This window comes from Spermophilus citellus, assembly GCF_964194105.1.
Source record: "Spermophilus citellus genome assembly, chromosome: 9".
NCBI lineage: Eukaryota > Metazoa > Chordata > Mammalia > Rodentia > Sciuridae > Spermophilus > Spermophilus citellus.
The window spans coordinates 57313226-57339873 of record NC_138191.1 but is presented as its reverse complement, the minus strand read 5'-3'; the positions used below and the strand labels follow the sequence as shown (position 1 = coordinate 57339873).

General features: G+C 34.0%; 1 protein-coding gene and 1 long non-coding RNA gene across 2 annotated transcripts in view; both read right to left on the bottom strand.

Annotated features, from left to right (window-relative positions):
• LOC308655503 (rho GTPase-activating protein 29-like) overlaps positions 1-26111 on the bottom strand; it is a gene marked incomplete at both ends in the record, with an annotated part of 99342 nt that extends 73231 nt beyond the window's left edge. The window contains 8 exon segments of the mRNA XM_081305597.1: positions 18484-18637; positions 19524-19712; positions 19899-19951; positions 19954-19978; positions 20125-20235; positions 20818-20882; positions 22032-22068; positions 26070-26111. Coding sequence (XP_081161723.1) covers positions 18484-18637; positions 19524-19712; positions 19899-19951; positions 19954-19978; positions 20125-20235; positions 20818-20882; positions 22032-22068; positions 26070-26111 — 676 coding nt within the window.
• LOC308655611 lies at positions 953-8811 on the bottom strand. Its single transcript, XR_014023480.1, has 3 exons — positions 8662-8811; positions 8426-8559; positions 953-2426 (listed from the first exon to the last, which is right to left on the bottom strand). It is a non-coding gene; the product is annotated as an uncharacterized lncRNA (long non-coding RNA).
• Positions 26112-26648: the final 537 nt, after the last annotated feature.

Here is a 26648-nt window from a genome sequence, read left to right as displayed (position 1 = left end):
AACCCAGTGGTGCTCTATCACTAAGCTACATCTCTAGTCCTTTTCATTTTTTATTTTGAGACAGGGTCTCACTAAGTTGTCTAGGCTGGACTTGAACTTGTGATCCTCCTGCCTCAGACTCCTGAGTTGCTGGGATAACAGGTATGGGTTTCTAGGCCTGGCTAAGGTCATTCCATTTACCTCCGACGTTTAGAGGAGGTTATATATTGAGTAAGGGAGGGATTAAAGAAAAAAGGAAAATCTGGAAATTCTTGTTTATAAATAGTGGTCAGATTACTATCACAAGCTTCCTTGAATTTGTAGGACTTAATCTGCTCTAGGTTAGGTACCAGAAAACTAAGCTAGTGAAAACAATTTCTAAAGCAGGGTCAGCTTTGCAAAAGGGTGGGTAGGTAATCCTGCAGTAAACTGTATGAGCCTTTCAACATGGACATTTGACATTTGATGCATTTATAGATTTTGGCACTAGAAGTTGTGCCTTGAACGCCTATCTTTATTTTCATTTCTTAGGTTGTTAGGTATATGACCTCTTGAGAAAAGTTCTACTGTATCATTATTTTATATATAAACATACATATCCCTGAATAACATTAAATAGTAATGAAAGGATTTTTACAACTACTTTCTCCCAAACAAAAGTATAATGATATAATTAATTTACTCTTGAGAAAAAAATAGTAAAAAAAAAATTCCATCTAGGAAAAGCGTACTATTCAAAAATGTAAATTCTTTTTTTTTTTTTAAATAACAAATCTTTTTTTTTTTTTTTTAAAGAGAGAGTGAGAGAGGGGGGAGAGAGAGAGAGAGAGAGAATTTTTTTTAATATTTATTTTTTTAGTTCTCGGCGGACACAACATCTTTGTTGGTATGTGGTGCTGAGGATCGAACCCGGGCCGCACGCATGCCAGGCGAGCGCGCTACCGCTTGAGCCACATCCCCAGCCCCTCAAAAATGTAAATTCTTATAAATGTTAAAAACCTTTTCACTTTTATGTCATTTTCAAGTTTAAGGTATCTTAAAACAAAATATGATTCAAATTATTTTATTGGATTCAAGATAACTACTGAATTTGTATCTGTACTTTTATTATATTAAGATTGTCAGCCTGGGGATGTGGCTCAGTGGTAGAGTGCTTGCCTAGTATGTATGAGGTCCTGGGTTTGATTCCCCAGTACCAAAAAAAAAAAAAAAAAAATAGATTGTTCTGAATACTGAACTTGTTAATGTAGGCTTTCATGAACAGAAACCAGTATTTATTATGCTCTGTCAATAGACTTTTGCACAGAAACTAGAGATAGTTATCAAGTTTTAAAAATTAATATAACATTCTTTTCTTCTTGAAAGTTCTCATAAATATGTCCAACAATTTCTATTTTGAAAATGTAAGTCATCTCATATAACAGGAAACTGGAACTTGAGGCTAATTTTACAAAACTGTTTTTAATGAAATCAATTTCTTAATGCTCTGCTTTTTTCCCAGCCTATGCATCATTAGCACAAGTCAGTTGTCTTTAATAAACTATTGACATTCATAACATTTGAAAACATATTGATACATCAGTGAAAAAATAATATCACAGTTTGAACATCTGTGCTTCACTTATGAACATATATGGTAGAAATGTTGATAATTCTACATTTATGAAGCACTTCTGAAATATATATTGAATAAGGTATTAAGAAGGCAGTCATAGGCCGGGTGCAGTTGTGCACACCTGTAATCCCAGCAGCTCAGGAGGCTGAGGCAGGAGGATTGCAAGTTCAAAGCCAGCTTCAGCAAGAGAGAGGTGCTAAGCAACTCCAGGAAACCCTGTCTCTAAATAAAATACAAAACATAGGGCTGGCTCAGTGGTTGAGTGCCCCTTGAGTTCAATCCCCAGTACCAAAAAAAAAAAAAAAAAAGAGAAAGTCATAGTACATGGTGAGAATGTTAATTATCCACAGCCTGTTCAGTAGGTATTGTTCCTGAATATATACCACAATTTAAAGATACTTTTCCATTTTCACTTTTGTAGAAAATTAAGATTATATAAGTTTTCTTTTCCTAACTCTGGATTTCAAGGAATACTTAATGAACTCAAAAGAAAATTCTGTTGGTAATCATATTTTTCTCTTATTCAAATTGAAAGCTATCTTCATACACTAAAAAGAAAAAGATAAATCAATGCTTTTATAATCTTACCTAATTGGGCATCAATATTATATGAAAGATTTTTTTAAAAAACTTGAATTTTTATACATAGGCATTTGCATTATGATCTTGCATTGCATAATGAAGTTGTCTATTTATTAAATATATCTGAACCAACTATAAATCATAAAGTGTTTCAAGAATAACAGCAATTCACCAGGCTTGTGTCTCACAGCTGAAAGGACAATAATGGCCATTCTCATTGGTCAGTTCTGGAAGTCCTTTCCAAGGGGATCTGAAAAATAGAAAGGATTTTTTATGAGACATAATCTAACACATTTTAACAATATAGTTAATAGTTCATGTTTTTTGCCTTTTAGTACAGAAACAATCACTTGTAACAAAATAAACCAGAATATCCTAAAGATGTCCTTTTTCCTATTCCATCCTTAGGATTTATAACTTTCAAATACAAAGGATCCTTTTATCTATTAGAAATATAGTAAACCCTCACCATTCCAGGCAATATAGGAATATTCTTTGAGGCTTAATTTCATTATTTTAGAATAAATTATAAGACTCAAGTTGTAATTATGTAGATAGTATGTGTGATTTGTGTGTGTGTGGTGCTGGGAATTGACTCCATGGCCTCATACACGCTAGGCAGGCACTCTACTTTTGAGGTACATCCCCATGTGTGATCTTGATATAACTGTAAAACTAAATAAAATAATAAACACTAGGAATTGTCACTGAGAAAAACTGACCATTTTCATTTTACTAAATAACAAATTTATATAGTATACACTTATGTTATAATATTTAGTAATTTATATACATTACCTCATTTAATGCTCACCGTCACCCTATGATACATGAGCTAGAATTACTCCTTACTAATACAGACTTAAGAGGCATTAATAAAGCTTAAAAAATGTGTTCTAGAACACAGAATTATTATTGTATCTAATTTATTCTTAGTTTCAAAATACATCCTTAAATATGAAGCAAATTTCAAACAAATAAAAATACAGAAATTTGTAATATTTCTTTTTAAAATTTTTTTTACTTGTAGATAGACAACATCTATTTGTTTTTTTATGTGGTGCTGAGAATTGAACCCAGGGCCTCGCATATGCTAAGTGAGCACTTTACAGCTAATCCACAACCCCAGCCCATAATGTTTCTTTCTTAAGTGGGGTTGTGAGAATATATTAATTTCCTTATTTTTCATTGGAACTCAGCTGTGTTACAAATATTCTTCTGTACATAGGAAATATTTCATAATTAAAATAGGAAAATAATTCCATGAGATGAATATGAGTTATTTTTGATAGGTATTATCAAAGAAGCTACGTATTATATTCATTTTTTAATAAAGGTATATGTACATGGACATATACCTTTATTTATTTTTATGTAGTGCTTAGGAATGAACCCAGTGCCTCACATGTGCTAGACAAGCACTCTATCACTGAGCTATGACCCTAGCCTGGTATTATATTCCTTAAAAAAATCTATCAAATAGAAATGTAAAATATAGAAAAATTATTTAAATGTCTCCAAGTATTAAAGTCACTTCAGAGCGAAATGCCAAATCTCTGAAGTTGGATAGTTGGGTAATCTGTAAGTGGTTGAACTATATCCCCCACATTCATGATTAGTTATTAGCAGATATGATTAGTTAAGATGAGGTTATACTGGGGTAAGGTGGGCCCTAATCTAATCTGACTGGCATCCTTATACAGGAGAAATTTGGACACCAACATGCACACAAAAGGAATGTCCAGTGAAGACTGAAGGTTTGCTGTCACAGCCCTAATGCCTTCAGAGAAAGAATGGCCCTGCCCATGCCTTGATTTCAGATTATTGGCTGCAGAAATTGAGACAATATCCTGTTGTTTAACAGCTTCTGTGAAGTCACTCAGTTTGTGGTGCTTTGTTATGGCAGCCCTGGCCATAACAAAGTCCTACTGATATTATGAAACGAAACAAGGTTATAAAATTAGTAAAATTATAAGATTATAAAACCATGCTGCTCACAATTAAATGTGGACACTAGTACATGGAACATACCCACACTAGTATAAAGAAGCCTCCTTTCCTGAAAAATTCATCCCTAAATTCATTAGGCAGGCAGAACAAAGGGGGTATCTACAATAAGAGAGAGGAGGAGAAAAGAAGGAAAGGATAGTGTTATGGTTTAGATTAGGTGTTCTCCAAAAGTTCATGTGGGAAAATGTAAGATTTAGAGGTGAAATGGTTGGGTTATGACAGCCTTAACGCAAACAGTGAATTAATCTCCTGACAGGGACTAACTGGTAACTGTAGGCAGGGAGGGTGTGCCTGGAGGAGGTTGGTCACTGGGAATGTGACTTTGGGATATATATTTTGTCCTTGAGGAATAGAGCTCTTTCTCTGCTTCCTGCTGTGATGTCTTGAACTGTTTTGCTCCACCGCACCCTTTTGCCCTGATATTCAGCCTCACCTCAAACCCTAAGGAATGGAGTTGAGCCCCAAGGAATAGAGCCAGCTGTCTATGGACTAAGACCTCTGAAACAGTGAGCCTGCAAATAAACTTTTCCTCCTCTCTGCTGTTCTTGTCAGGTCTTTTTGGTCACAGCAGTGAGAAAGCTGACTAAGACAGATTGCAAGTACTTCAAAGCAAGATGTCAGCGCTCAAGAGGTATAAGGAAGGAGGTGGAGGTCACAACAGGTGTGGGGGTGGTTGAGAGTAATCTGAATTCAAGTGATGTAAGGAAGGCACTTGCCTGTAGAGGTTGCCTAGTGTGGAGTGTAAGACAATATGGGAAGGGCATTTATGTCTCAGGACATCTGTTCAGGGGATGTCAGAGCCAGAGAAGGCACAGATAGTTTGAAAATATAAGGATGGAAAAATATATGTTGGTAACAAATAAAAGAAATCTGGAGTGCTATATTAATATTAAAGAAAGTAGACCTTGGAGCAGAGAAGTATCAGTGATAAGGAAGGTGATTTCATAAATGTTTATATACTTAATAATAGTGTTTCAAAACACCTGGAGCAAAGACATATACAACAGCACACAGAAACAAGTACAGCAGGAGATTGCAATATTCCTTTGTCAGCAATTCATAGAACAAGGAGATGGAAATCCCTTAAGGAATTTGAACATCAACCAACTTGAACTAACTGACATTTCTAGAACACGCCACCTAAGGATCGCAGAATATATATTCTTTTTTTTTTTTTCAAGAGAGAGAGAGAGAGAGAATTTTTTTTAATATTTATTTTTTAGTTTTCGGTGGACACAACATCTTTGTATGTGGTGCTGAGGATCGAAGCTGGGCCACATGCATGCCAGGCAAGCGTGCTACCGCTTGAGCCACATCCCCAACCCCAGAATATATATTCTTTGCAACTGAAAACAGATGAATTACCTAGACAGAAAATTCTGAATCATAACTACTAATAAGTTTATAAGGATTTGAGTCACACAGAGTATATTCCTTGACTACAATAGACTCAATTTTAAAAACAATAATAGAAATAGCTCTGGAAAATTCATGAACATTTGAAAACTAAATAATAAATTTCTAAATAACCTATGAGTGAAAGATGAAATCAAAGGAGAAAACAGAAAGTACTTCAACAAAACTTAGAATAAAACCACAATTGGACCCAGTTATCCCACTCCTCTGTATATACCCAAAGGATCTGAAAAACAGCATACTACAGTGATATAGACACCTCAATGTTTACAGCAGCTCAATTCACAATAGTGAAGCTATGGAACTAACCCAGGTGCCCTTCAACAGATGAACAGATAAAGAAAATGAGGTATATATACACATGGAATATTACTCACCATAAACAAGAATGAAATTATGGCATTTGTCTGTTAAATGGATTGAGCTACAGACTTACCATGCTAAGTGAAATAAATGAATCCCAAAAAATCAAAGGCCAAATGTTCTCCCTGATAAGCTAACACACAATAAGGGGTGGGAGAATAGAAAGTCATTGGATTAGACAAAGGGGAATGAAGGCAAGGCAAGGAGGGTGGAAATAGGAAAGACAGAAGACATTCCTTTTCTATGTTCATATATGAATACACAACCAGTGTAACTCCACATCATACACAACTACAAGAATGGGAAGCTATAATCCATGTATGTATAATATGTCAAAATACATTCTACTGTTAAGTAAAACTAAAAAGAACAAATAAAAAATTTTAAGAAAAGGAAGTACTTCAATACATGAAAATAAGTATACAACATATCAGAATTTGTGGAATATGATAAACTGATACTTAAGGGGAAATGTATATCACTAAACACCTGTATTAGAAAGGACAAGAGGCAACCAGGGTACACATCTGTATCCCAAGCTACTTAGGATGCTATGGTAGGAAAATCACAAGTTCAAAGCCTGCCTGGGCAGGGGATGTAGTTTACAGGTAGAGTGCTTGCCAGACATGTGTGTGGCCCTGAGTTCAGAAATCAGTATTGCAAAGCAAAAACACTAACAAGAAATAAGCAAACAAACAAAATCCCTTGAATTTTTAGAGAATGAGCATATTTAGGTGCTGGAAATAAAAGCCGGAGAAAGAGTAAACAGAGTTAATAGTGTAGTTAAGAACACAGCCTGGAGGACCTGACTGCCTGGATCTTAGTAAAAGCTAAAGTAGATTACTTGCTGTTTGACTTTGTCCAAGTTACTTCACCTTCTTAACTTTGTTTATAAAATGAAGATAATTAATGATAGCTCATATCTGTCTTATTATCTTGTCTATGTAACATATGTTAATATACCATTCCTTGAAACAATCCAACCTCCAAAGATCCCAGCTCACTCTATACAGATGAGAAAACCATGCTTTAGAGAAGTTAAACAACTTCTTCATGGTCACACAGTGAGTAAGTGGAAAAGTGGATAACAACAGTAATATGCGGTGGTGGTGGAGATGATGATAATGGTAATAGTAGCAATTTTACATAGTTGTTTGCATTAAATGAGTCATTTTACATACATACATTTAGAATAATGCCTACAACATGGTTAAGTGATCAATGAATAGCATTTGTTGTTATTACCATTAGTTCTACCATGTTAACAAGGGAAACCTAATACTAATAGTACCATAAGGTTTTTCATGAAAAAAAGGAAAGCAATAGCCAGCTCAAAGTAGAGAACTAAAAGGAAGTCATGGGGTCTGGAAACTAGGAGAGATCTTGTTGAGTGGCTTTGCCAGAGTGGTGAGGGCGAAAGCCAGATGAAGGTGGTAATGACTAAGTGGGTGGTCAAAATGGAGAAAGAAAAAAGAGGTTACTCCTGAAGCGGACATGGGCTGGTAAGAGAGACAGGACTAGGTTTGGGTTAAAAACTATATGAAGGGATTTTGTTTTAGAATGGGCTGACAGATATCTCTGTAGCTTCAGTAGGAAAAATACAGTGGAATACCAAGAGAAGATAATTAATTACTGAAACAAGGTCTCATAACAGGTCTGAAGTGATGAGATGACAGGTAAAAGTAGAATGACCCCATGCATGCCAGACAGTCTTACTTTTAACAGATAAAAGGGAACAAAGAGAAAATAAATGCAAAACCCCCAGAAACAGTACAGGGCAATGACAGAGTTGGGCTTTCTGTGAGTATATTTAAGCTAATGAAAACCAATTTTCATGCAATATTTGCCGTGATAGTTTGAAGTCCCTTATGTTCTTGAAAGAGAGGTGATACAATTTATGCCAATTATGCATAATTAGTCTGAGCAACAAAATGAAGGCATAATCTAGAATTTGAGGAATTAAGATAGACTTGATGAAATTTGTACCATTTTAGAAAAATATGACACTGTTAATTTGCTAATAATTAGGACAGAGGAGGTGAGAAACTGTTTTTAAAATAATAGTCAAAAGGCCAATTCCAATATTTTAACTATAATTGGAACATTTTTGAAAATTGTTATATATTATCTCAACTAGTTCAAAAGGCCTGATTCAAATATTTTTGTTTTTTGCTAACCACATTCTAAAAATATGAGCTAAATTTTGAAAATCAAAGACTATTCCATATGTACAAATCATACAATATCAAATCCTTAGCTTTAAGTAACTTACTACCTAAAGTAATGAAGGGAAGGTAAAATTTCCACGATGGACTCTGCCATGTTAAAGAAGAAAAGTTTCAAGCTTAATTGGGATACCTAGAGCACAGAGAAATGAATCCTAAGGTAACCTAGCTTACCTAATACCTAATGAACTGAGGACACACCAGTTATAGACATTACATGCCCATGACAACTTACCTCTCAAGATGAACATAATGTCGAGAAAGAACGTTTTTAACCAAAAACATTGTCTTTGCACTATACTCCGGACCCATCAATTTGGAAAAATACAACTTTGCACGAAGAAAATATCCAACAGGCCATAGCCATTCCTGAAAAAAGATAATTTAAAAGTAAAGGAAAGAAAAAGAACTGTGAATATCTAAAACTATTTGAAAAATAACTGAAAACTCAGAGAAAAATGAAATTCTTACAGGTCCTTGGTGATAATTGAAACCTCTAGCAAGATTGTAGCTGTCATTGTCTAAGGCATTGTCGTATATTCCACAGTAAACCATATCACTGCAAAATGATTGGAACTTAAGTTAAATAAAAGAAGCTCAGATATCATAGAAAGCATTGAAAACATTTCAATAGCAATGTTAAGAGAAAAAATCATGTTATCTTCCAATTCATAGAATAAGCTCAGCATTAAAACATAATTTAACCTTAAATAAGAATATAATGAGTCCAGAGGACTTTAGCGATGTGTTCAGAAATGATTAACAAATACTGACTAATATAAAAAATATTAAATATTCAGGTATCTTGCCTTCCAGGAGTTAGCTTGACACTAACCATTGGTTTAAAGTCAAGTATTTCAAAAGGTCTCTAATATATGAATAATAATTGAAATGGCCATATAATAAATTGAATTACTAAGTATTATAGATAAGGTTTTACTGGTTATAGATTATAAAGGTTGTTTTTGAAACTTCTCCATGAAGTTATTTTAAAATCATATTTGGGGGCTGGGGATGTGGCTCAAGCGGTAGCGCGCTCGCCTGGCATGCGTGCGGCCCGGGTTCGATCCTCAGCACCACATACCAACAAAGATGTTGTGTCCGCCGAGAACTAAAAAATAAATATTAAAAAAAAATCATATTTGGTATATCATCAGACTACAAATAGCAATTCAACATACATTCTGATAGTATGTAGAATTTATAATATATTTATGCAGCAAACAATATTACAGAATTATTGCAACAGATAATACAAGGGCTATGTATACTTGATTTAATTTAAATACAAAGGTTTTTTTAAGTCAGATAGATGTAGCCACAAAAATAAACTTTGTGTTTTAGTTTTGATCAGTGCTACTTAACTACTCTGAAAATATGAGAGTCTCAGAATGTAGTTAAGAAAAAACATATAAAATTTTGCATCTCGTGATGGAAATGAGTACATAGTAAAGTAGGAAAATTCTACCAAGGTGAGGTTCTGTCATCAATTCATACAGAAAGCAAGTTGATAACAACTATCAAGTTTTAAAGAAAAATCATAAAGGAAAAAGAGCAGGGTTATTAGAAACTCAAGAAAAAAAAACAAAGTTGGAAAGCACAAGAAAGACATGATGGCATAAACCCACAACTGTAAAATAAAAATGAAATCATTTATGGATATAAGTAAAAAGAGTAGTATAATTACAAAGAAAGGATGGAGAAGACTAATATTGAGAACAGAATTAAATCCTCACCTGTCATCACTATATGTGAATAATAGCTAATACTTAAAATATCATAAAACAGCAGCATATACTTTTTTTTAGAAATGTAGAAACAGCTATTAGTAGGAACAATATAGAAAATAATGACCACCTTTCAGGTATAGAATTGAGGTGAAGAAAGGAAGCAAGGGAATGATTTTTTTTCTTTTTGTGGTGCTGGGGATTGACCCCATGTAATGTTTTGCATAAATTCTCTTAGGTATATGCCCATATGGTCCAAATTGTACAAAAATGCACAGATAGATCAGATGATAATGATGCTTACTTCTGTATAATGACTTTTAAGCAAAAATTTTAAGAGGGCCTGGTGAGGTCTCTCATGTATGAACACATATCAATCACAATCCTCAGGGTTAAGGGGACTTGTATAGTGGCTCGGTTTCTACATTTACTTCAAGTGATACAATATTAATTCTCTGTGAACTGTGAAATATTAAATACACTTATGCCTCAGCATCCATTTGGGATGGTTTTAGGATACCCATCAGATACCCAAATCTCAGATACTCAAGCCCCTTATATAAAATGGCACAGTATTTGTATATATAATCTATGCATACTCTCCCCAATACTTTAAATAAGATTCATAGATTACTTATAGTGTGTGATATGATGCAAACGCCATGTAAATTGTTGTTATACTATATTGTTTGGAGAATGATAAAAAGAAAATCTGTTCACGTTCTATAGTACAGATGTGATGTGTTTTTTGTTTAATTCATGGATGTGGAATCCATGCGTGGAGGATCAACTGTATACACACACAAGCACACACACAAATACTGCAATTACTAGTATAACCAACTAAAATACATATGTGTACAATGAGATATAATATAAAAATCCAATATTTAAATTAAATAGACCAAATGTAGATGAGCATTTTAAATTAAAATAAATTCTGATAATAGATTAAATTAAATATATAATAGACAAAATGTAATTCCAGAAAATTATCAATTCAACCAAAAGAAGACAGTAAAATGGAAGCAGATAAAGGAAATATAAGGTATGAGCAGGAAAGAAAATGGACCTACATATGAACATATATGGTACTTACATTGTATATAAGAAACTTGCTTTAAATACAATGATAAAGTTAAAAATAAAAAGAATGGAAAAGATATACCATGTTCAAAAGAAAATTGAAATAACTATCAATATTATATAAATTAGTCTAAAAAGCAAGGACTTTTACCAGGATAAGTGGAGACATTTCATAGAGATAAAAGAACTGATTTATCAATATCATATAACAATTGTTAATGTGGAAGTAACTAATAACAGCTTAAAATACATAAAAACTGAAGGAACTAAAAATACACAATATGTTTGTGTCTGCAAACTCTTAGAAACTGATGAACATTTTTAAAAGTAATCAAGAATATATAAGAAATAAATTTCACTACAAACTAAAAGGAACTGACACTCATGAAACACTCCAGTCAACAATAGAATGCACATTTTTTTCAAGTACACACATGGAATATTCATTATTAATCTTTTCAAAGAAACACCTTTTAGTTTCACTGATTTTTCTTTTCCTTTTTCAGTTTTATTGATTTTCCACTTTTTATTCTTTTGTTTGTTCTTGACTCAATCTTGAGTCATAAAACAAACCAAAACAAATTTAAAAGAACTGAAATCATGCAAAGTATTTCTTCCACCATAATGAAATTAAACTGGAAATCAGTATCTAGAAAAATAATCTTCAAGTACTTGGAAAATTAAACAACAAACTTTACATTACCCCTACCTCAAAAATGAAGTCTTAAGGGAAATTAGAAAGTATTTTAAACTAAACAAAAATGAAATTATATTTCAAAATTTGTGAGATTTTTGAGTTAAACAATGATACAGGGAAATTTAAAGCATTAAATATTTTTACTAGAAAAGCAGGAAGGTTTCAATAAACAATGTAACCTCCTATCTTTAAGAAACTTAAAACAAAAAGCAAACATGAAATAAAGAATAAAAAGCAGAAATCAATAAAACTGGAAAAAGAAAAATCAATGCAAATAATAATTATGTTTGAAAGCAATTTTTTGAAAATATAAATAAAATTTATAAACTTGGAGCCAGATTGATCAGAGAGAAAACCTGCCAGTGCAAAAGAGGGGAGATAAGGAAAGGAGTGGATATAAATGATCTACATCAGAAACAAAAGAGGAGAGATCACTGTAACCTACACACATATCAAGAAGATAAGGAAACACTACAAACAACCCTAAGCACCTAAGTTCAGCAATTTAAGATGATAGGCCTGGGGCTGGGGTTGTAGCTCAGCAGTAGAATGCTCGCCTAGCACTTGTGAGGCCCTGGGTTCGATCCTCAGCACCACATAAAAATAAATAAATAAAATAAAGGCATTGAGTCCAACTACACCTAAAAAAAAATATTTGAAAAAAAAGAAGATGATAAGCCCAATTCCATATAAGTCACAGACTACCAAAATTTACCTAAGAAAAATTATTAACTTGCATAGGATTTTATCAATAGAAGTTGAATACATAGTAAAAAATCTTGCTAAAAAAAAAAAAATCCCAAGCCCAGATACTTTCATCAGGGAATGCTACCAAACATCTAAACAGGAAATAGCACATATTTAATACAAACTCTTCTAGAAAACAGAATAGGAGGGAACACTTCCCAATTCATTTTATGAAATGGGAATTGCCCTAAACTAAAACCAAATGAAAAAGGAAAATAATGCAACTCAGAAAGAAGATTCATCTCAAGGATATGTAAGAACTCAAAAATCTTAACACCAAACAAAACAAAAACAGAAAAAAAACAAACAAAAACAAATTACCCAAACGATAAATAGGCTAAGAAACTGAAAAGACACCTCACAGAAGAAATATAATTGATCAACAAATATATGAAAAAAAATGTTCAACATCTCTAGCAATTAGAGAAATGTAAATCAAAACTACTCTAAAATGTCATCTCACTCTAGGCAGAATGGCAATTATGAAGAATACAAGCAACAATGTGGGCTAGTATTGTGGTTCAGTGGTAGAATGCTTATCTCACATATGTGAAGCAGTGGGTTCGATCCTCAGCACCACATAAATAAATAAAATGAATAAAATAAAAGTATTGTGTCCATATACAACTACAATAAAAGAATACAAGCAACAATAAATGTTGATGAGGATGTGGGAAAAAGGTACACATACACTTGGGTGAAGTAGTATGGAGATTCCTCAGAAAATGTGGAATGAAACCACCATTTGATCCAATTATCCCACTCCTCAGTTTGTACCCAAAGGATTTAAAATCAGCATACTACAGTGACACAGTCACACCCATGTTTATACCAGCTCAACTCACAATAGCTAAACTATGGAACCAACCCAGGTATCCTTTAACAGATGAATGGATAAAGAAACTGCAGTATATAATACACAATGGAATATTACTCAGTCTTTTAAATAAGAATGAAATGGTGGCATTTGCTGGTAAATGGATGGAGCTAGAGAATATCATGCTAAGTGAAATAAACCAATCCCCAAAAAACAAAGGCCAAATGTCTTCTCTGATATGTAATGCTAATTCACAATAAAAGGATGGAGCTAGGGAAGAATAGACTTACTTTAGATTAGGTAGAGGGGATTGAAGGGAGGGGAGGGGATATGGGGTTAGAAAGAACAGCAGAATGAATTGGACATTATTACCCTTTGTGCATATATGATTACACGACTGGTGTGATTCTATATCACATAGAACCAGAAGAATGAGAAGCTATACTCCATTTATATATAATGTGTCAAAATGTATTCTATGGTCTTGTATAACTAATTAGAACAAATTTTCAAAAAAGAAAAAAATATACCAATATCTTTTACTATCTTTTAATATAACAAGATATTAGCAAACTGAATCTACCTCTATATAAGAGGAACAAACAAGAGGAGCTAATCCCAGAATGCAAGGCCTGATCAACACTCCAATAACAATTGAATTTACCACATTAATGGGCTAGAGAAGACAGACCACATGATTACATCAAATAATATAGAAAATATTTTATACATTCCAACATTTATTCATGATAAAACTCTCAGCAAACTAGCAAAAAGAGAAATTCATTGATCAGATTGAAGGGTATCTTCAAATACTTATAGGTAACACCATATTTAATGTTGAAAGACCTAAATATTTTTCCCCCTGATGGAGAATAAGACAAGGATGTCATCTCTTACCTCTCTTACTTGACAGTGGGACCCCATTCAACAGGGAGCCCCATCTAGTGAAATAAGAAAAAAAATAATAAAAGAAATACACACGGGATGGGGCTGGGGATGTGGCTCAAGTGGTAGCGCGCTCACCTGACGTGTGCGGCTTGCGGCTCGGATTGGATCCTCAGCACCACATACAAAGATGTTGTGTCCGCTGAAAACTAAAAAATAAATATTAAAAATTCACTCTCTCCCTCCCTCCCTCCCTCTCCCTCCCTCCCTCCCTCTCCCTCCCTCTCTCTCTCTCTCTAAAAAAAAAGAAATACACAGAGGAAAGGGAAATATAAAACTGTTCTTATTTGCAGGTAATGTGACTTTCTATGTAGAAAATCCCAAGAGTCTACACAAGCTCCTAAAACATGTGAATTTACCCAGGTTATAAGGAATAAGAGCAATATAAAGAAATTAAATGTATTTCCAAATACTATTAAACAACTGGGACTTGAAAGTGTATCACATACATAGATTTAAATTAACAAAACCTGGGCTGGGATTGTGGCTCAGCGGTAGAGCGCTCCCCTAGCACGGGCGGGACCTGGGTTCGATCCTCAGCACCACATAAAAATAAAGGCATTGTGTTGTGTCCATCTACACATAAAAAAATAAATATTTTTTAAAAATTTAACAAAACCTGAAAGATATTTATATGTTGAAAACTACAAAATGCTGGTTTAAAAAAATCAATAACCTAAATAAATGGAAAAATATATAATGTTCATGGATTTAAAAGATGCTACATCTATAATCAATTATCTATAATATCATCTAACAATTAATACAACCTTTTTTTTTAAAGAGAGAGTGAGAGAGGAGAGAGAGAGAGAGAGAATTTTTTTTTATATATTTATTTTTTAGTTCTCGGTGGACACAACATCTTTGTTGGTATGTGGTGCTGAGGATCGAACCCGGGCCGCACGCATGCCCTTTGAGCGCGCTACCGCTTGAGCCACATCCCCAGCCCCTAATACAACCTTAATAAAAATGTTAGTAAGATTTTTCTGTAGATAAACATAACTGGATTCTAACATTTTAATGGAAAATTAAAGGATTTTAAACATAAACAATTCTGCAAAAAGAATAAAAGTGGAAGACTCAAAATACCTGGTTTTAAAACTTGATATAAAGCAACTGAATCAAGATATTGGGGTTTTCGAAAAAGGATAAACAAATAAATATTCCATTTGTTAAAGCAATAAAATGGAGAATCCAGAAACAAATATAAACAAATGTGGTCCAGTGATTTTTAAAAATAGATGCAAAGGCCTTTTGAAGAAAATGGCACAGTGTTTTCAACCAATGGTATCAGAACAAGTGGAATCTATATTAACCGTGTCTTTTATTTTCTGTATTACATGATATTTTGATGTCTTAAAAAACACAAAACAATGCTAGCCAGGGAGAGACTGCCCCTTCTTGGGCTAGATAACTCTTAAAATAGCCCAGGGCTCAGCTGGGATCACATACTTCACATCAAACCAAGGTGTCCCAAATCTATAACCCCAGTCGACTCCCAAACTCTTACCTCAAGCCAACGATTTCCTCTGACCCTCTATCAACCCAAGGTCAGGTACCAAGCAACTAGAGATCATCCCTGTGTCCCAAAGCCCACTGGAATTATTCAGACTAGCCAATTCTAAACTGTTACTTTGCTCATTTTGCCTCTCCTGAGGAAACCCCAATAAAGATGCCAACTCAACTTTCCTTTCACTCCTGCATCCGACTGCCAAACTTGCTATGATAAGTCCCCTTCTCTTCAGAAAATGTAAGCAATAAATTCTTCTAGGAATGGCATTGACCTCTCTTGTGTTTGGTACAATATCACTTCTGTAAGTTGAAATTCCACAGGTATAATTTTAATATAACATCTATATGCTAAAAATCAAACCTCAATATATACCTCTTATGAAAATCAATAGGAAATTAGTAGAGAAAAAGGACCAGGAGAAGGGAAGAGACAAGAGAAAAGGCAATTGGTAGGGAATGATATTGCCAAATTATTTTGTTATACTGTATGCATGTATGAGTATGAAACCACAAATCCCACCATATGTACAGTTATAAAAAATGGAAAAAAGTAACTCAAAATGGATCATATATCTAAATGTAAAATTACACAATTTTGTCAGGCACCATGGTGCATGTCTCTAATCCCCTCAACTCAGGAGGCTCATACAGGAGGATCCTTGCAAGTTCATGTGTAGCCTTGGTAACTTAGTGAGATACTGTTTAAAAATAAAAGGACTGGGGGATGTAGCTCAGTGGTAAAGAGCCCCTGGGTTTAATCCATAATTCAAAAATAAATAAATAAATAAATAAGACAAATAAATAAAACTTTTAGGAAAAAACTTTGGGTTAGATGAAGTATCTTTATTCTTAGATATAACATCAAAAACATGACCCATAAAAGAAGAAATAAGCTAGACTCCATCCAAATTAAAATCTTTTGCTCCATGAAAGACTTTGCTAAAATTGTAAAAAGAAGCTGTGAATGGGAGAAGCTCAACAACAGAAAACAAACAACTCAATAAAAAATTAAATTAGATAGGAAAAGTACAGATTACAAATGAGCCCTTTAAACATTTTTAAAAATATCATTAGTCATTCTGGAAACACAAATTGAAGCCACAATTAGATAATACTACCCATCTGTTAGAATAGCTAAGATGTAAAAACAAGAAATGACAAATATCAAGGACACAGAATAACTGGAATTCTCATGCACCACTGATTACAACCACTCTGGAAAATAGTTTGGCAGTTTCTTATTGAGTTAAACATGCATTTAGCAATATTAACCAGTAAAACCCACTCCTAGGTTATTTAAAATAATAAAAACATATTCAACAAAAGCCTGTAAATAAATGTTCATATAGCTCTATGCATAATTACCCCAAGCTAGAAACAACACAAATGTCCAACTTTTTTTTTTTTTTGTAAATGGATAAACACTGTGGTGTAGTCATATAATGGACTACTGTTCAACAACACAAAGAAATGGACTGTTGATACATGCATAACACTGAGGAATTTCAAAGGCATTAGGCTGTGTAAAAGAAGCCTGTTTCCAAAGGTTACCTACTATATGATTACATTTATATGACTTCTGGAAAAGACTGAAGTAATGAGATGAGAACACAACAGAACTTGCCAGGGGTTAGGGCAAGATGGAGAGTTTGACTATAAAGGTGTAGCATGAAAGAACTTTTTTTGTGGCACTGAGGATTGAACCCAGCAGGGTCTTGCACGTGCTAGGCAGGTATTCTGCCACTGAGCCACATACTTCCTGAGCCCATTTTTGTTTTAAACATTTTTCAGATGTTGATGGACCTGTATTTTATTAATTTATTTATATGTGGTACCGAGAATTCAACCCAGTGCCGCACACATGCTAGGCAAGCGCTCTACCACTGATCCACAACCTCAGCCCCTAAGCCCATTTATTTTGAAATACATTCTCACTAAGTGCCCAGGATGGCCTCGGGCTTGGAGATCCTCCAGCCTCTGCCTTCCAAGTAGCTGAAATGGCAGGTGTGTGCCACCACACTTGCCGCAACAGTATATACGTGTTTGTGTGTGTGTGTGTGTGTGTGTGTGTGTGTGTGTGTTTTAAACTGGGGATTGAAGCCAGGAGTGTTTTTATCACTAAATTACATCCCCAGGCTGGCCTTGAACTTGCTATCCTTCTGCTCCAGTGTCCTTGGAATTCTAGGCACACACTACAGTGCCCAGCAAAAAGAATATCACTGAAGTGATGAAATTGTTCCAAATCTTGACTCTGGTGATAGTTACACAAATTTATATGTGTGTTAAAACTTATAAACTACACCAAGAAGGTTTTGGATATGTAAATATTTTATAAAAAACATTTTAAAGAGGTAATGAAAACAAATGCAGGCTGAATGCTAGGTCTTCAAATATATCACTGGGTTTAATTTTAATATTTATTTTACTCAAATTTTGAAGAATAGATCTCTCTTCTGTCACTCAGCTGACAGAAGTTACAGGGTCAATCAAATTTATCAATCAAGGCAAAAAGTGGCTTAGAGGCAATTTCAAATTTTCACAGTTCAGTTGAAACTAAGAGAATCATGAATCTAAGGGATGTAGAGGGGAGACAGATAAAAAATAAATCAAACTATGTCACTCATGAAAACTGAAAGCCAATCTTTAAACATGCTCTATTGCTCCCAGAATTTAAATCTCATAAGAATCAACTTATCAAGCATCCCTCTCCTTTCTACAGATAAGAAGGCTTTTTTCTCCTCTCTAGTCTTCAAAAATACTGAAGAAATCACTCACAGCTTTAAGGGTAAGATCACACTGGAAAACAAGTGTCCTGAGTTGTGTTAGAATTTCTCTTTTGGTGTTTTCTAGATCATTTCGTCTTTCTTCAACATTAGTTACACAAACTTTGTAGAGTTCATTTGCTTCTTCTACCTTCAGGAATATCATAGAAAAAAAATAACACTGATCATCAGAATTTATGTTTTAGAATACATACTTATTTTAGAAAAGTTGAATTTAAATAACTAAAAAGTCTTTCATCATGAAAATTTGAAATAGTCTATCTATATTTTAAATGGAAAACTTCTAAATATAACAAATAGTAAACATTCTGGTGAGTGACTCAACTACTCAAGCACAAATTACAATTAGTATATTGTATGTCTATAAAGTAAACATTCTATTTAAAATACCATTTTCTATATTTATTTACTGTTTATCTCACAGAATTTGTTTACCAAAACTGTATTTCATAAATAATTCAAAATTTTAGTTTCTACTTGCTAGTATAATAATTCCAGGTGCTAGAATTAGCACACATACAATATACACACTTGCTTAAAAGGTGAACTTTCTGAAAAATCAAGTAAAAAAATATTAAACTGCTGCTTTAAAAGATACTTCTTTCACAAACAAAACTCCAAATTCTTAAGTCTCGTAGCATAGTCATTCTCAAAGTGTGGATCTCCCCCAGCATCACCAGGGAACTTGTTAGAAATATGTTGTTTGGGGCTGGGTTTGTAGCTCTGTGGTAGAGTTCTTGCCTATCATGTGTGAGGCACTGGGTTTGATTCTCAGCACCACAAATAAACAAATAAAAGTATATTGACAACTAAAAAAATATTTTAAAAAACGAAAGAAAAAAAGAAATATGTTCTTTGGGTCTCACCCTTTTTCCACTCAATCCCTAACTCTGAGGTGGGCCCAGCAGGCTGTTTGAATAAGCCTCTTCCATAATCCCAACATATATTACAAGTTTAAGAAGAAACCCTTTGCAGATTATTGCTAATTCAACTTCCAAATAACAAGAAAATACTACTTTTTGAAGTGCTTCCTCTTCCAACTTTCGCTTTTTTTCTAGTTGCTTGTTGGGATTTTTTGCTAATCCACCACATGAGCACTGATGCTCCTCCTCTGCACGAAACATGGAAGATTTTACTTTTTCGTATTCATCTTGACGTTGCATGCATAACAACATTGCCTTTTTGAGAGCAGCTTCTGTTTTGAGCTATACAGAAAATAGTATATTAAATATCGAATGTGAAAGAAACCCTACTATAAAAATTTCTTTAGCATATTCAGGAAGATAGTTAAGCAGTATTTTAGAAAACTAGAGTAAGGTAAATGGTTATATAATATAGACGATTTTTAAATGTTCATAAACAGGTACATGAAACTCCAGTATAATACTAACCACTTTATTTTGTTCCTGTTTCCAAAGTTCCTTCATGTCTTTCCTTTGTTTTCCATTTTTTTTATCCTCCCCAGTAGAGGCTGTTGAGGATATTTACAAACAAGAAAAAGAAAAAAAGTTGTTTTGTAAAGATATGCTGTTGTAAAAAAAGAATTGTGCATTATATAAATAAATGTTATTAATTAAATTAATTCTATTTTTAATTATTTAATTAATTTAATTTTACCTGTACAAATTTGTTGGCTTGGAGAGCTGCATTTGTTTGTTGCAAAAGGTGACTATTATTTATGTCATTGAGGAGAGCACTGGTAAATAAAGACTGTAGTGGCATAAACTCCTAGAATTTAAAATTAAGACGTAAATTTTACAATAGAAATAGCACTAGAATTCCAGATGCACCCACTATTCTTCAAAAAGAGAAACTTAAGTTTAGATTGTTTTCTCCTAGAAAAATGACTATTCATGAACACAATTATGGGAAGAATACTAAAGAAAGTTAGTTAATTATAATTATAAATTAGGAAATTGGCAGCCATTATAATAATAAATATGTGTATAAGATTGTGAATTTCCTACTGTTTTTCATAATTAATGGCCATATAAATTTAAAAGAATCTTGTCAATAAAAAGACTAGCAATTAGGGCTGGGGTTGTGGCTCAGTGGCACAGTGCTTGTCTGGCACGTGAAAGGCACTGGGTTCAATTCTCAGTACCACATATCAATAAATAAAATAAAGGTGCACTGACATCTAAAAAAATTTTAAAAATAAATGAATAAAGTTCACTATTAAAAAAAAAGACTAGCAATTGAGTTCTTTCCTCTAGTACTTGAAATTTTCTGATTTTACAAGGCACTATTTAGGAGCTCACCTGACTAGTTCTCTTATAAAAGAACCCTAGAAATTCACAGAACACTTACCTCTAGGGCAATGTTAGTTCTAGTTGCTTCTGCCAACTTTACAAGATTTCTGGTAGATTCCATTTCTGAAAAGATTAAAGTAGGTATCAGAAGGCAAAAATCAATAAATCCCCCCACCCCCATACTCCATTTGTAATTCTCCAATTGAAAGTGATTACAAGCTGGGAATGATGGCATATGCCTGTAATCCCTGAGGCAGGAGGAGGACTGTCAAGTTCAAAGCCAGCCTCAGCAATTAGGAACTTGCTTAATTAACTTAGCAAGATCCTTTCTCAAATTAAAAAATAAAAAGGGGCTGGGAATGTGCCTCAGTGGTTGAGTGTCTCTGGGTTCAATCCCTGGTGCCACCCCTCACCCCCCAAAAAAAGGAAAAGAAAAAAGTGATCACATATACTAGTGTGCATCTTGATGAAAATGCAGTAATTCTTAATTTTAAGTGCTTGTCAGAATCAACTGGGAAACTTTTTCAAAATACACTTGACTGGACTTTACCTCTCTGAGAAATGAAACCTAGGCCTTTTTAAGGCTATTCAAGTGATTTTAATTTGCATTCCCTATTAAAAACAAACAACACAGTGGAAAGAGCACAGGCTTTGATAGATTCTATTTTATTCCAGTTATGCTCTATGACCTTAAGTAAATCTGCTGTAAGACCTTAAGAAAAATCACTTGTTTGTCTTATCTGTAAATGGGGCTAAGAATTCTTGTCTTGCCTACTTCCCAGGGTTTTGTAGGACTAAATGAGATAATGCATATGAAAACCTTTTTTCAACTGTAAAACTATAGGTTAATATTAGCTGTTAAGATGTTTCTTCGAGCTGGGACTGTAGCTCAGTGGTGGTAGCATATACTGTGCTTGCCCAGCACATCCCCAGCATGGGCTGGGGTTAGGGATGTTTCTTCTAAGCTTTCACTGCCTTCTGCTGAAACATCTATTGTTGTGTTTATCTCCTTTAACCATACTATCTGATTGTATTTCTTTTCACCCATTACAATATGATTTCTAGGTCTAATGGTTGACCCACCGTAAATGTTCAACAAGTACATTTGAGTAAGAAATTCTATTTCAAGAAGAGAAAATGAATAATGACTTTATTTATTACAATGAAATAACTAATCTGTAATCATAATACTTACAGTCTATAGAAAATGAATCATAAACAATTTAGTTCTTATACTCCAAAGTTAATCAGATGTTCCAAAAGACAACTCACCCAGGTTAAGCTTTTTTTCAACCCATGACACTATGTTCTTTGCACATTTTTTAAAAATTCAGTGCTTCAGAGAATTTAAATTCCTATTTTTCATAGTTTTATTGTTCATAATAGGCTCTGGGTCCCTGAGATCTATGTTAATTGACATAGAGCTGTCATTTATTTATTTATTATTTATTTATTATTGATTAAAAAAATAAATGACTGTGGAATGCATTACAATTCTTATTACACATATATAGCACAATTTTTCATATCTCTAATTCATGTCTTCATATATGTACTTTAGATAATGATGTCTATCACATTCCACCATCCTTGCTAATCCCCTGGCCCCTTTCTTTCCGTCCCACCCCTCTGCCCTCTCTAGAATTCATCTATTCCTCCCATGCTACCCCACTCCCTACCCCACTATGAGTCAGCCTCCTTATATCAGAGAAAACACTCAGCATTTGTTTTTTGGGGATTGGCTAACTTCACTTAGCATTATCATCTCCAATGCCATCCATTTACCTGCAAATGCCATGATTTTGTTCTCTTTTATTGCTGAGTAACATTCTATTGTGTATATATGCCACTTTTTTAATCCATTCATCCACTGAAGGGCATCTAGGTTGGCTCCACAGTTTAGCTATTGTGAATTGTGCTGCTATAAATATTGATGTGGCTGTGTCCTTGTAGTATGCTGTTTTTAAGTCTTTTGGGTGTCTTTTGTTTATAAAGAGACATTTTGCCCTTTGTTAATGCAAATTATGAAACAACAAAATGAGTTTTAACTTCTGTATGCACTCTTGATAAAAGCTCGAATACAGTTTACTAAGACAAACTCTGAAGGTGGAATTGGCTTTTCTCTTTTCAAGTTAATAAACCATGCTACTCAGGCTGGTACTAAGGAGGAAATGGTTCTATGTATCCTATCCTCTCTAGTATCCATACCAGTAAGGTGCAAGTAGACAAACCATGTGGAGAAGAAGCCATCCTCTGTTTTACCAATCATTTTAAATCTTGGATGGAGAGTTTTAAAAACAAAGTCAGCTCCATCACCAAAGATTCAGATTTGAAGTCTCTAAATAAAATATATAAAAGGTCTGGGGATCTGGCTCAATGGTTAAGCACCCCTGGGTTCAATCCTTGGTACAAAAAAAAAAATTCTGGAGTAAGGCACAGATATTTTTTCAAAAGCTCTCAGGTGATTATAAATAGGCAAATAGAGTTGGAAAGCAAGGACTCTTAGATTGGGATGCATTAACCTCAAGCCTATAAACTCCATGAAATTACAATCAGATTTTACATGTATAAACCTTTGTAGATTTGTGGGGGGTGAAGGGGGGGTCCACACATTTCATTATATTCTTCTAAATATCCATAATACAAACAAAAAGGAAAACTTCACAATCAGTGGAAGCAATTTAAAAAATATTCTAAAAACTTCTGTTTGGGCCAAGAAACTGGTTATAATTAAGCCCAAAACAACTGGAAAAAAACCTGTATAAAATTTAAGAAACAACATTTTTCAAGACACTGGATTATCTGGCAATAAAGAACAGTAGTCCCTGACAGACAAGAAACACCATGGTAAGCTTACAACTGCCCCACTTTATTGCCTAATATTATACAATGTAGATTCTCAAGCAAAGGAAATTACAGGGGGTGGGGCAGGGGGGACACAGATGGACATGATTTTATAATTATGAAGGAGTCAGGTCATCAAGAGGACCTAACAATTCTATACATTTATGTATCCAATAAACAGAGCTTCAAAATGCATGAAGCAAAAACTGATAGAGCTGCAACAAGAAATAGACAAACTCATAGTGATAGCAGAGATTTCAATAGCCCTCCCTGCAACTGACAGAACACACAGATGGAAAATGAGTGAGAGTAGGAAGAGCTGAATGATACTGTCAACCACCTTGACAAGACGGACAACTATAGAGCACTCCAACCACTGACAGCAAACACATGTTCTTTTCAAATGAATATTTACCAACACAGGCCTTATTATGGGCCATAAAACATGTCTCACACTGAGTTTGAAAGTATTCATATCAGACAAAACACATTCAGTGACTACCTGGAATTAAATCAGGAATAAATAATAGAAGATCTCTGTGAAATTCCCAAATATCAGAAAATTAAATATCAAACTTCGGAAAAACCCATGTGTCAAAGAAGAAGAGAAATTAGAAAGTATTTTGAACTAAATGAAAACAAGAACAAAACATCAAAATTTGTGAAAGAGGAGGTGGAGAATTATAAGGGGAGTAAACATTACCATGTCTATGATGATGTTTTCACAGAAATATGCATTTGTCAGAATTTAATGAGACCTACATGTAGAGGCTTGTATATGTGTTATATATCTCTGGAAAGATGCAAAAAAAGCAGTAGTAGTTATTACTTATCTAGGGAAAGATATCGGTAGGCAAAGAGGCTAAAGTAAAAAAAAAAATGTTCACTGGTGAATACCCTCTCCCACAATTTGTATTTACTTGTGTGAAGGAACTGCATATTGAAAGAATCAAGTTTGAAGAATAGAAAGAAAACATGAAACTTCTATAGTCTTGGAGGTATAATTATAATATAATGATTGCCTTTATAAATGAAGGGCAAAATACAGAACATGAAAAACCTAAATAAAACCTCCTTTTCTTTTATATTATAATTAACAATATTACAATTAACAATCCCATGTAACATCAGTCATCGTGGGAAATAATATTCAAAAGATTACTTGGCCTTAATAATAGCGAACAAGGGCACTATTAAAATTGACCTAAATAAATGAAAATACTAAATACAGTATAAATTCCTGAGTTCCGAAAATGTCTTTATCTGCAAATTTGAAAAATGCATCTGATGGGTAAGAACTCCAAATAAGTCAATAGCTTAGGTCACTGCTGTTTTTTAAAATGTAATCAGGGGGTTAAGACTAAATGATCTAAATGATCTTCAAACTTTTACAGCTTTTTTTCATCCTACAGGAGTTTTTCTTAATATTTCTCTCTAAAATAAGCATAACAAAAATATATATTTACAGGTTTTTGCAAAGACTGAAATATGCAAAGCACTTAGATTGCTTGGCACAGGGTAGACATTAAAAAAATGGTTTTCACCTATACCTTGCCTTTCTGGGTTTTCAAAACTAAATTATCATTAAATCAAAGCATTAAATAAGGGCTGGGGATGTGGCTCAAGCGGTAGCGCGCTCGCCTGGCATGCGTGCGGCCCGGGTTCGATCCTCAGCACCACATACCAACAAAGATGTTGTGTCCGCCGAGAACTAAAAAATAAATATTAAAAATTCTCTCTCTCTCTCTCTCTCTCTCTCTTAAAAAAAAAGCATTAAATAAGCTCTTATCTCCATTTTTCAGAACACTGAATATTTTTCATTTACAATATCAATATATTTTTAGGGTGCTTCAACATTAGGAGTAGAGACAAAGAGGAAGGTCTTATTTAAAAACACGTAAGCCTACCCCAAAGAACAGTTTTTTTAAAGTTTTCTAGTCTCACAATTCTTGCTGAAAGGGTAAATTTCACAAGTAATCTTCCCCTTTTAAGTTTCACCCAACGCAAAAGTAAACCAGTAACAATCCCATGTAACAACAGTCATCGTGGGAAATGATATTCAAAAGATTACTTGACCTCAAAGACATAAAAAAATCTCTAAGACAACTGAGATCTCCCTCTCTCCCTCTCTCTCTCTCTCTCTCTCTCTCTCTCTCTCTCTCTCTTTCTCTCTCTCCTCTCTCTTTCTCAATTGTCTCCTTCTGGAATGTGGACAATGTGGACACCAACCACACAGGCACTCCTTCCCCAGGACATCCTGACTGCACACAGTAGCCACTGACAACAATTGAACTAGGTCGCTATTTCCAAGCATGGAAATTTTACTATCTATAGACACAAATTTTCCTGAGTCAAATGGCACTTGTAAATGATCCATTAAAAACAAATTTGATTATTAGGCATATTTTTAAAAGCCACAAGAGAAGCTACCCACTTTTCCCACTTAAAATTGTCTACCACCCATACATCAATTCCCAAGTCCACACCTTCAACTCCAAACTTCTCCATAACCCCTAATATGTTCAACTTGTCTTGTTTTTGTTGACATCCATCCCCTCTAGACAACAATCAACAACCTACCACTACCCCATCCCAGTGTCTGCCTTAAATCAGACCTTCAATCCTTATCTTGCCCATTACTTCTAACAATCTCCTAACTGACCTAAATACTTCCTTCACTCTCAATTCTTACATGTTGCAGCCCAGAATAATTTTAACAATATTGAGTGGTAAGTCATTTAACTGGAAAGTCTCAATTCTTGACTGTGTTAGCACACATATGCTATGAGTGTACATACACACACACACACACACACACACACTAAACTTATCATACAATTTTCATTTTCAAATCTTATAAGCCTTGTTCTCCACTTGGTTTCTTTTACAAACTGGAATTGCTACAACTGAACATTTTTAAACACCATTTGTTCTAACATAACAAAGATACTTGTACACTAATTAACTACCTCAAAATATCATGAACTCATTCATAAAGTTCAAATTTTAAGTATCAGTTGTATAGTTCAAGTTAGTAGTTTTACA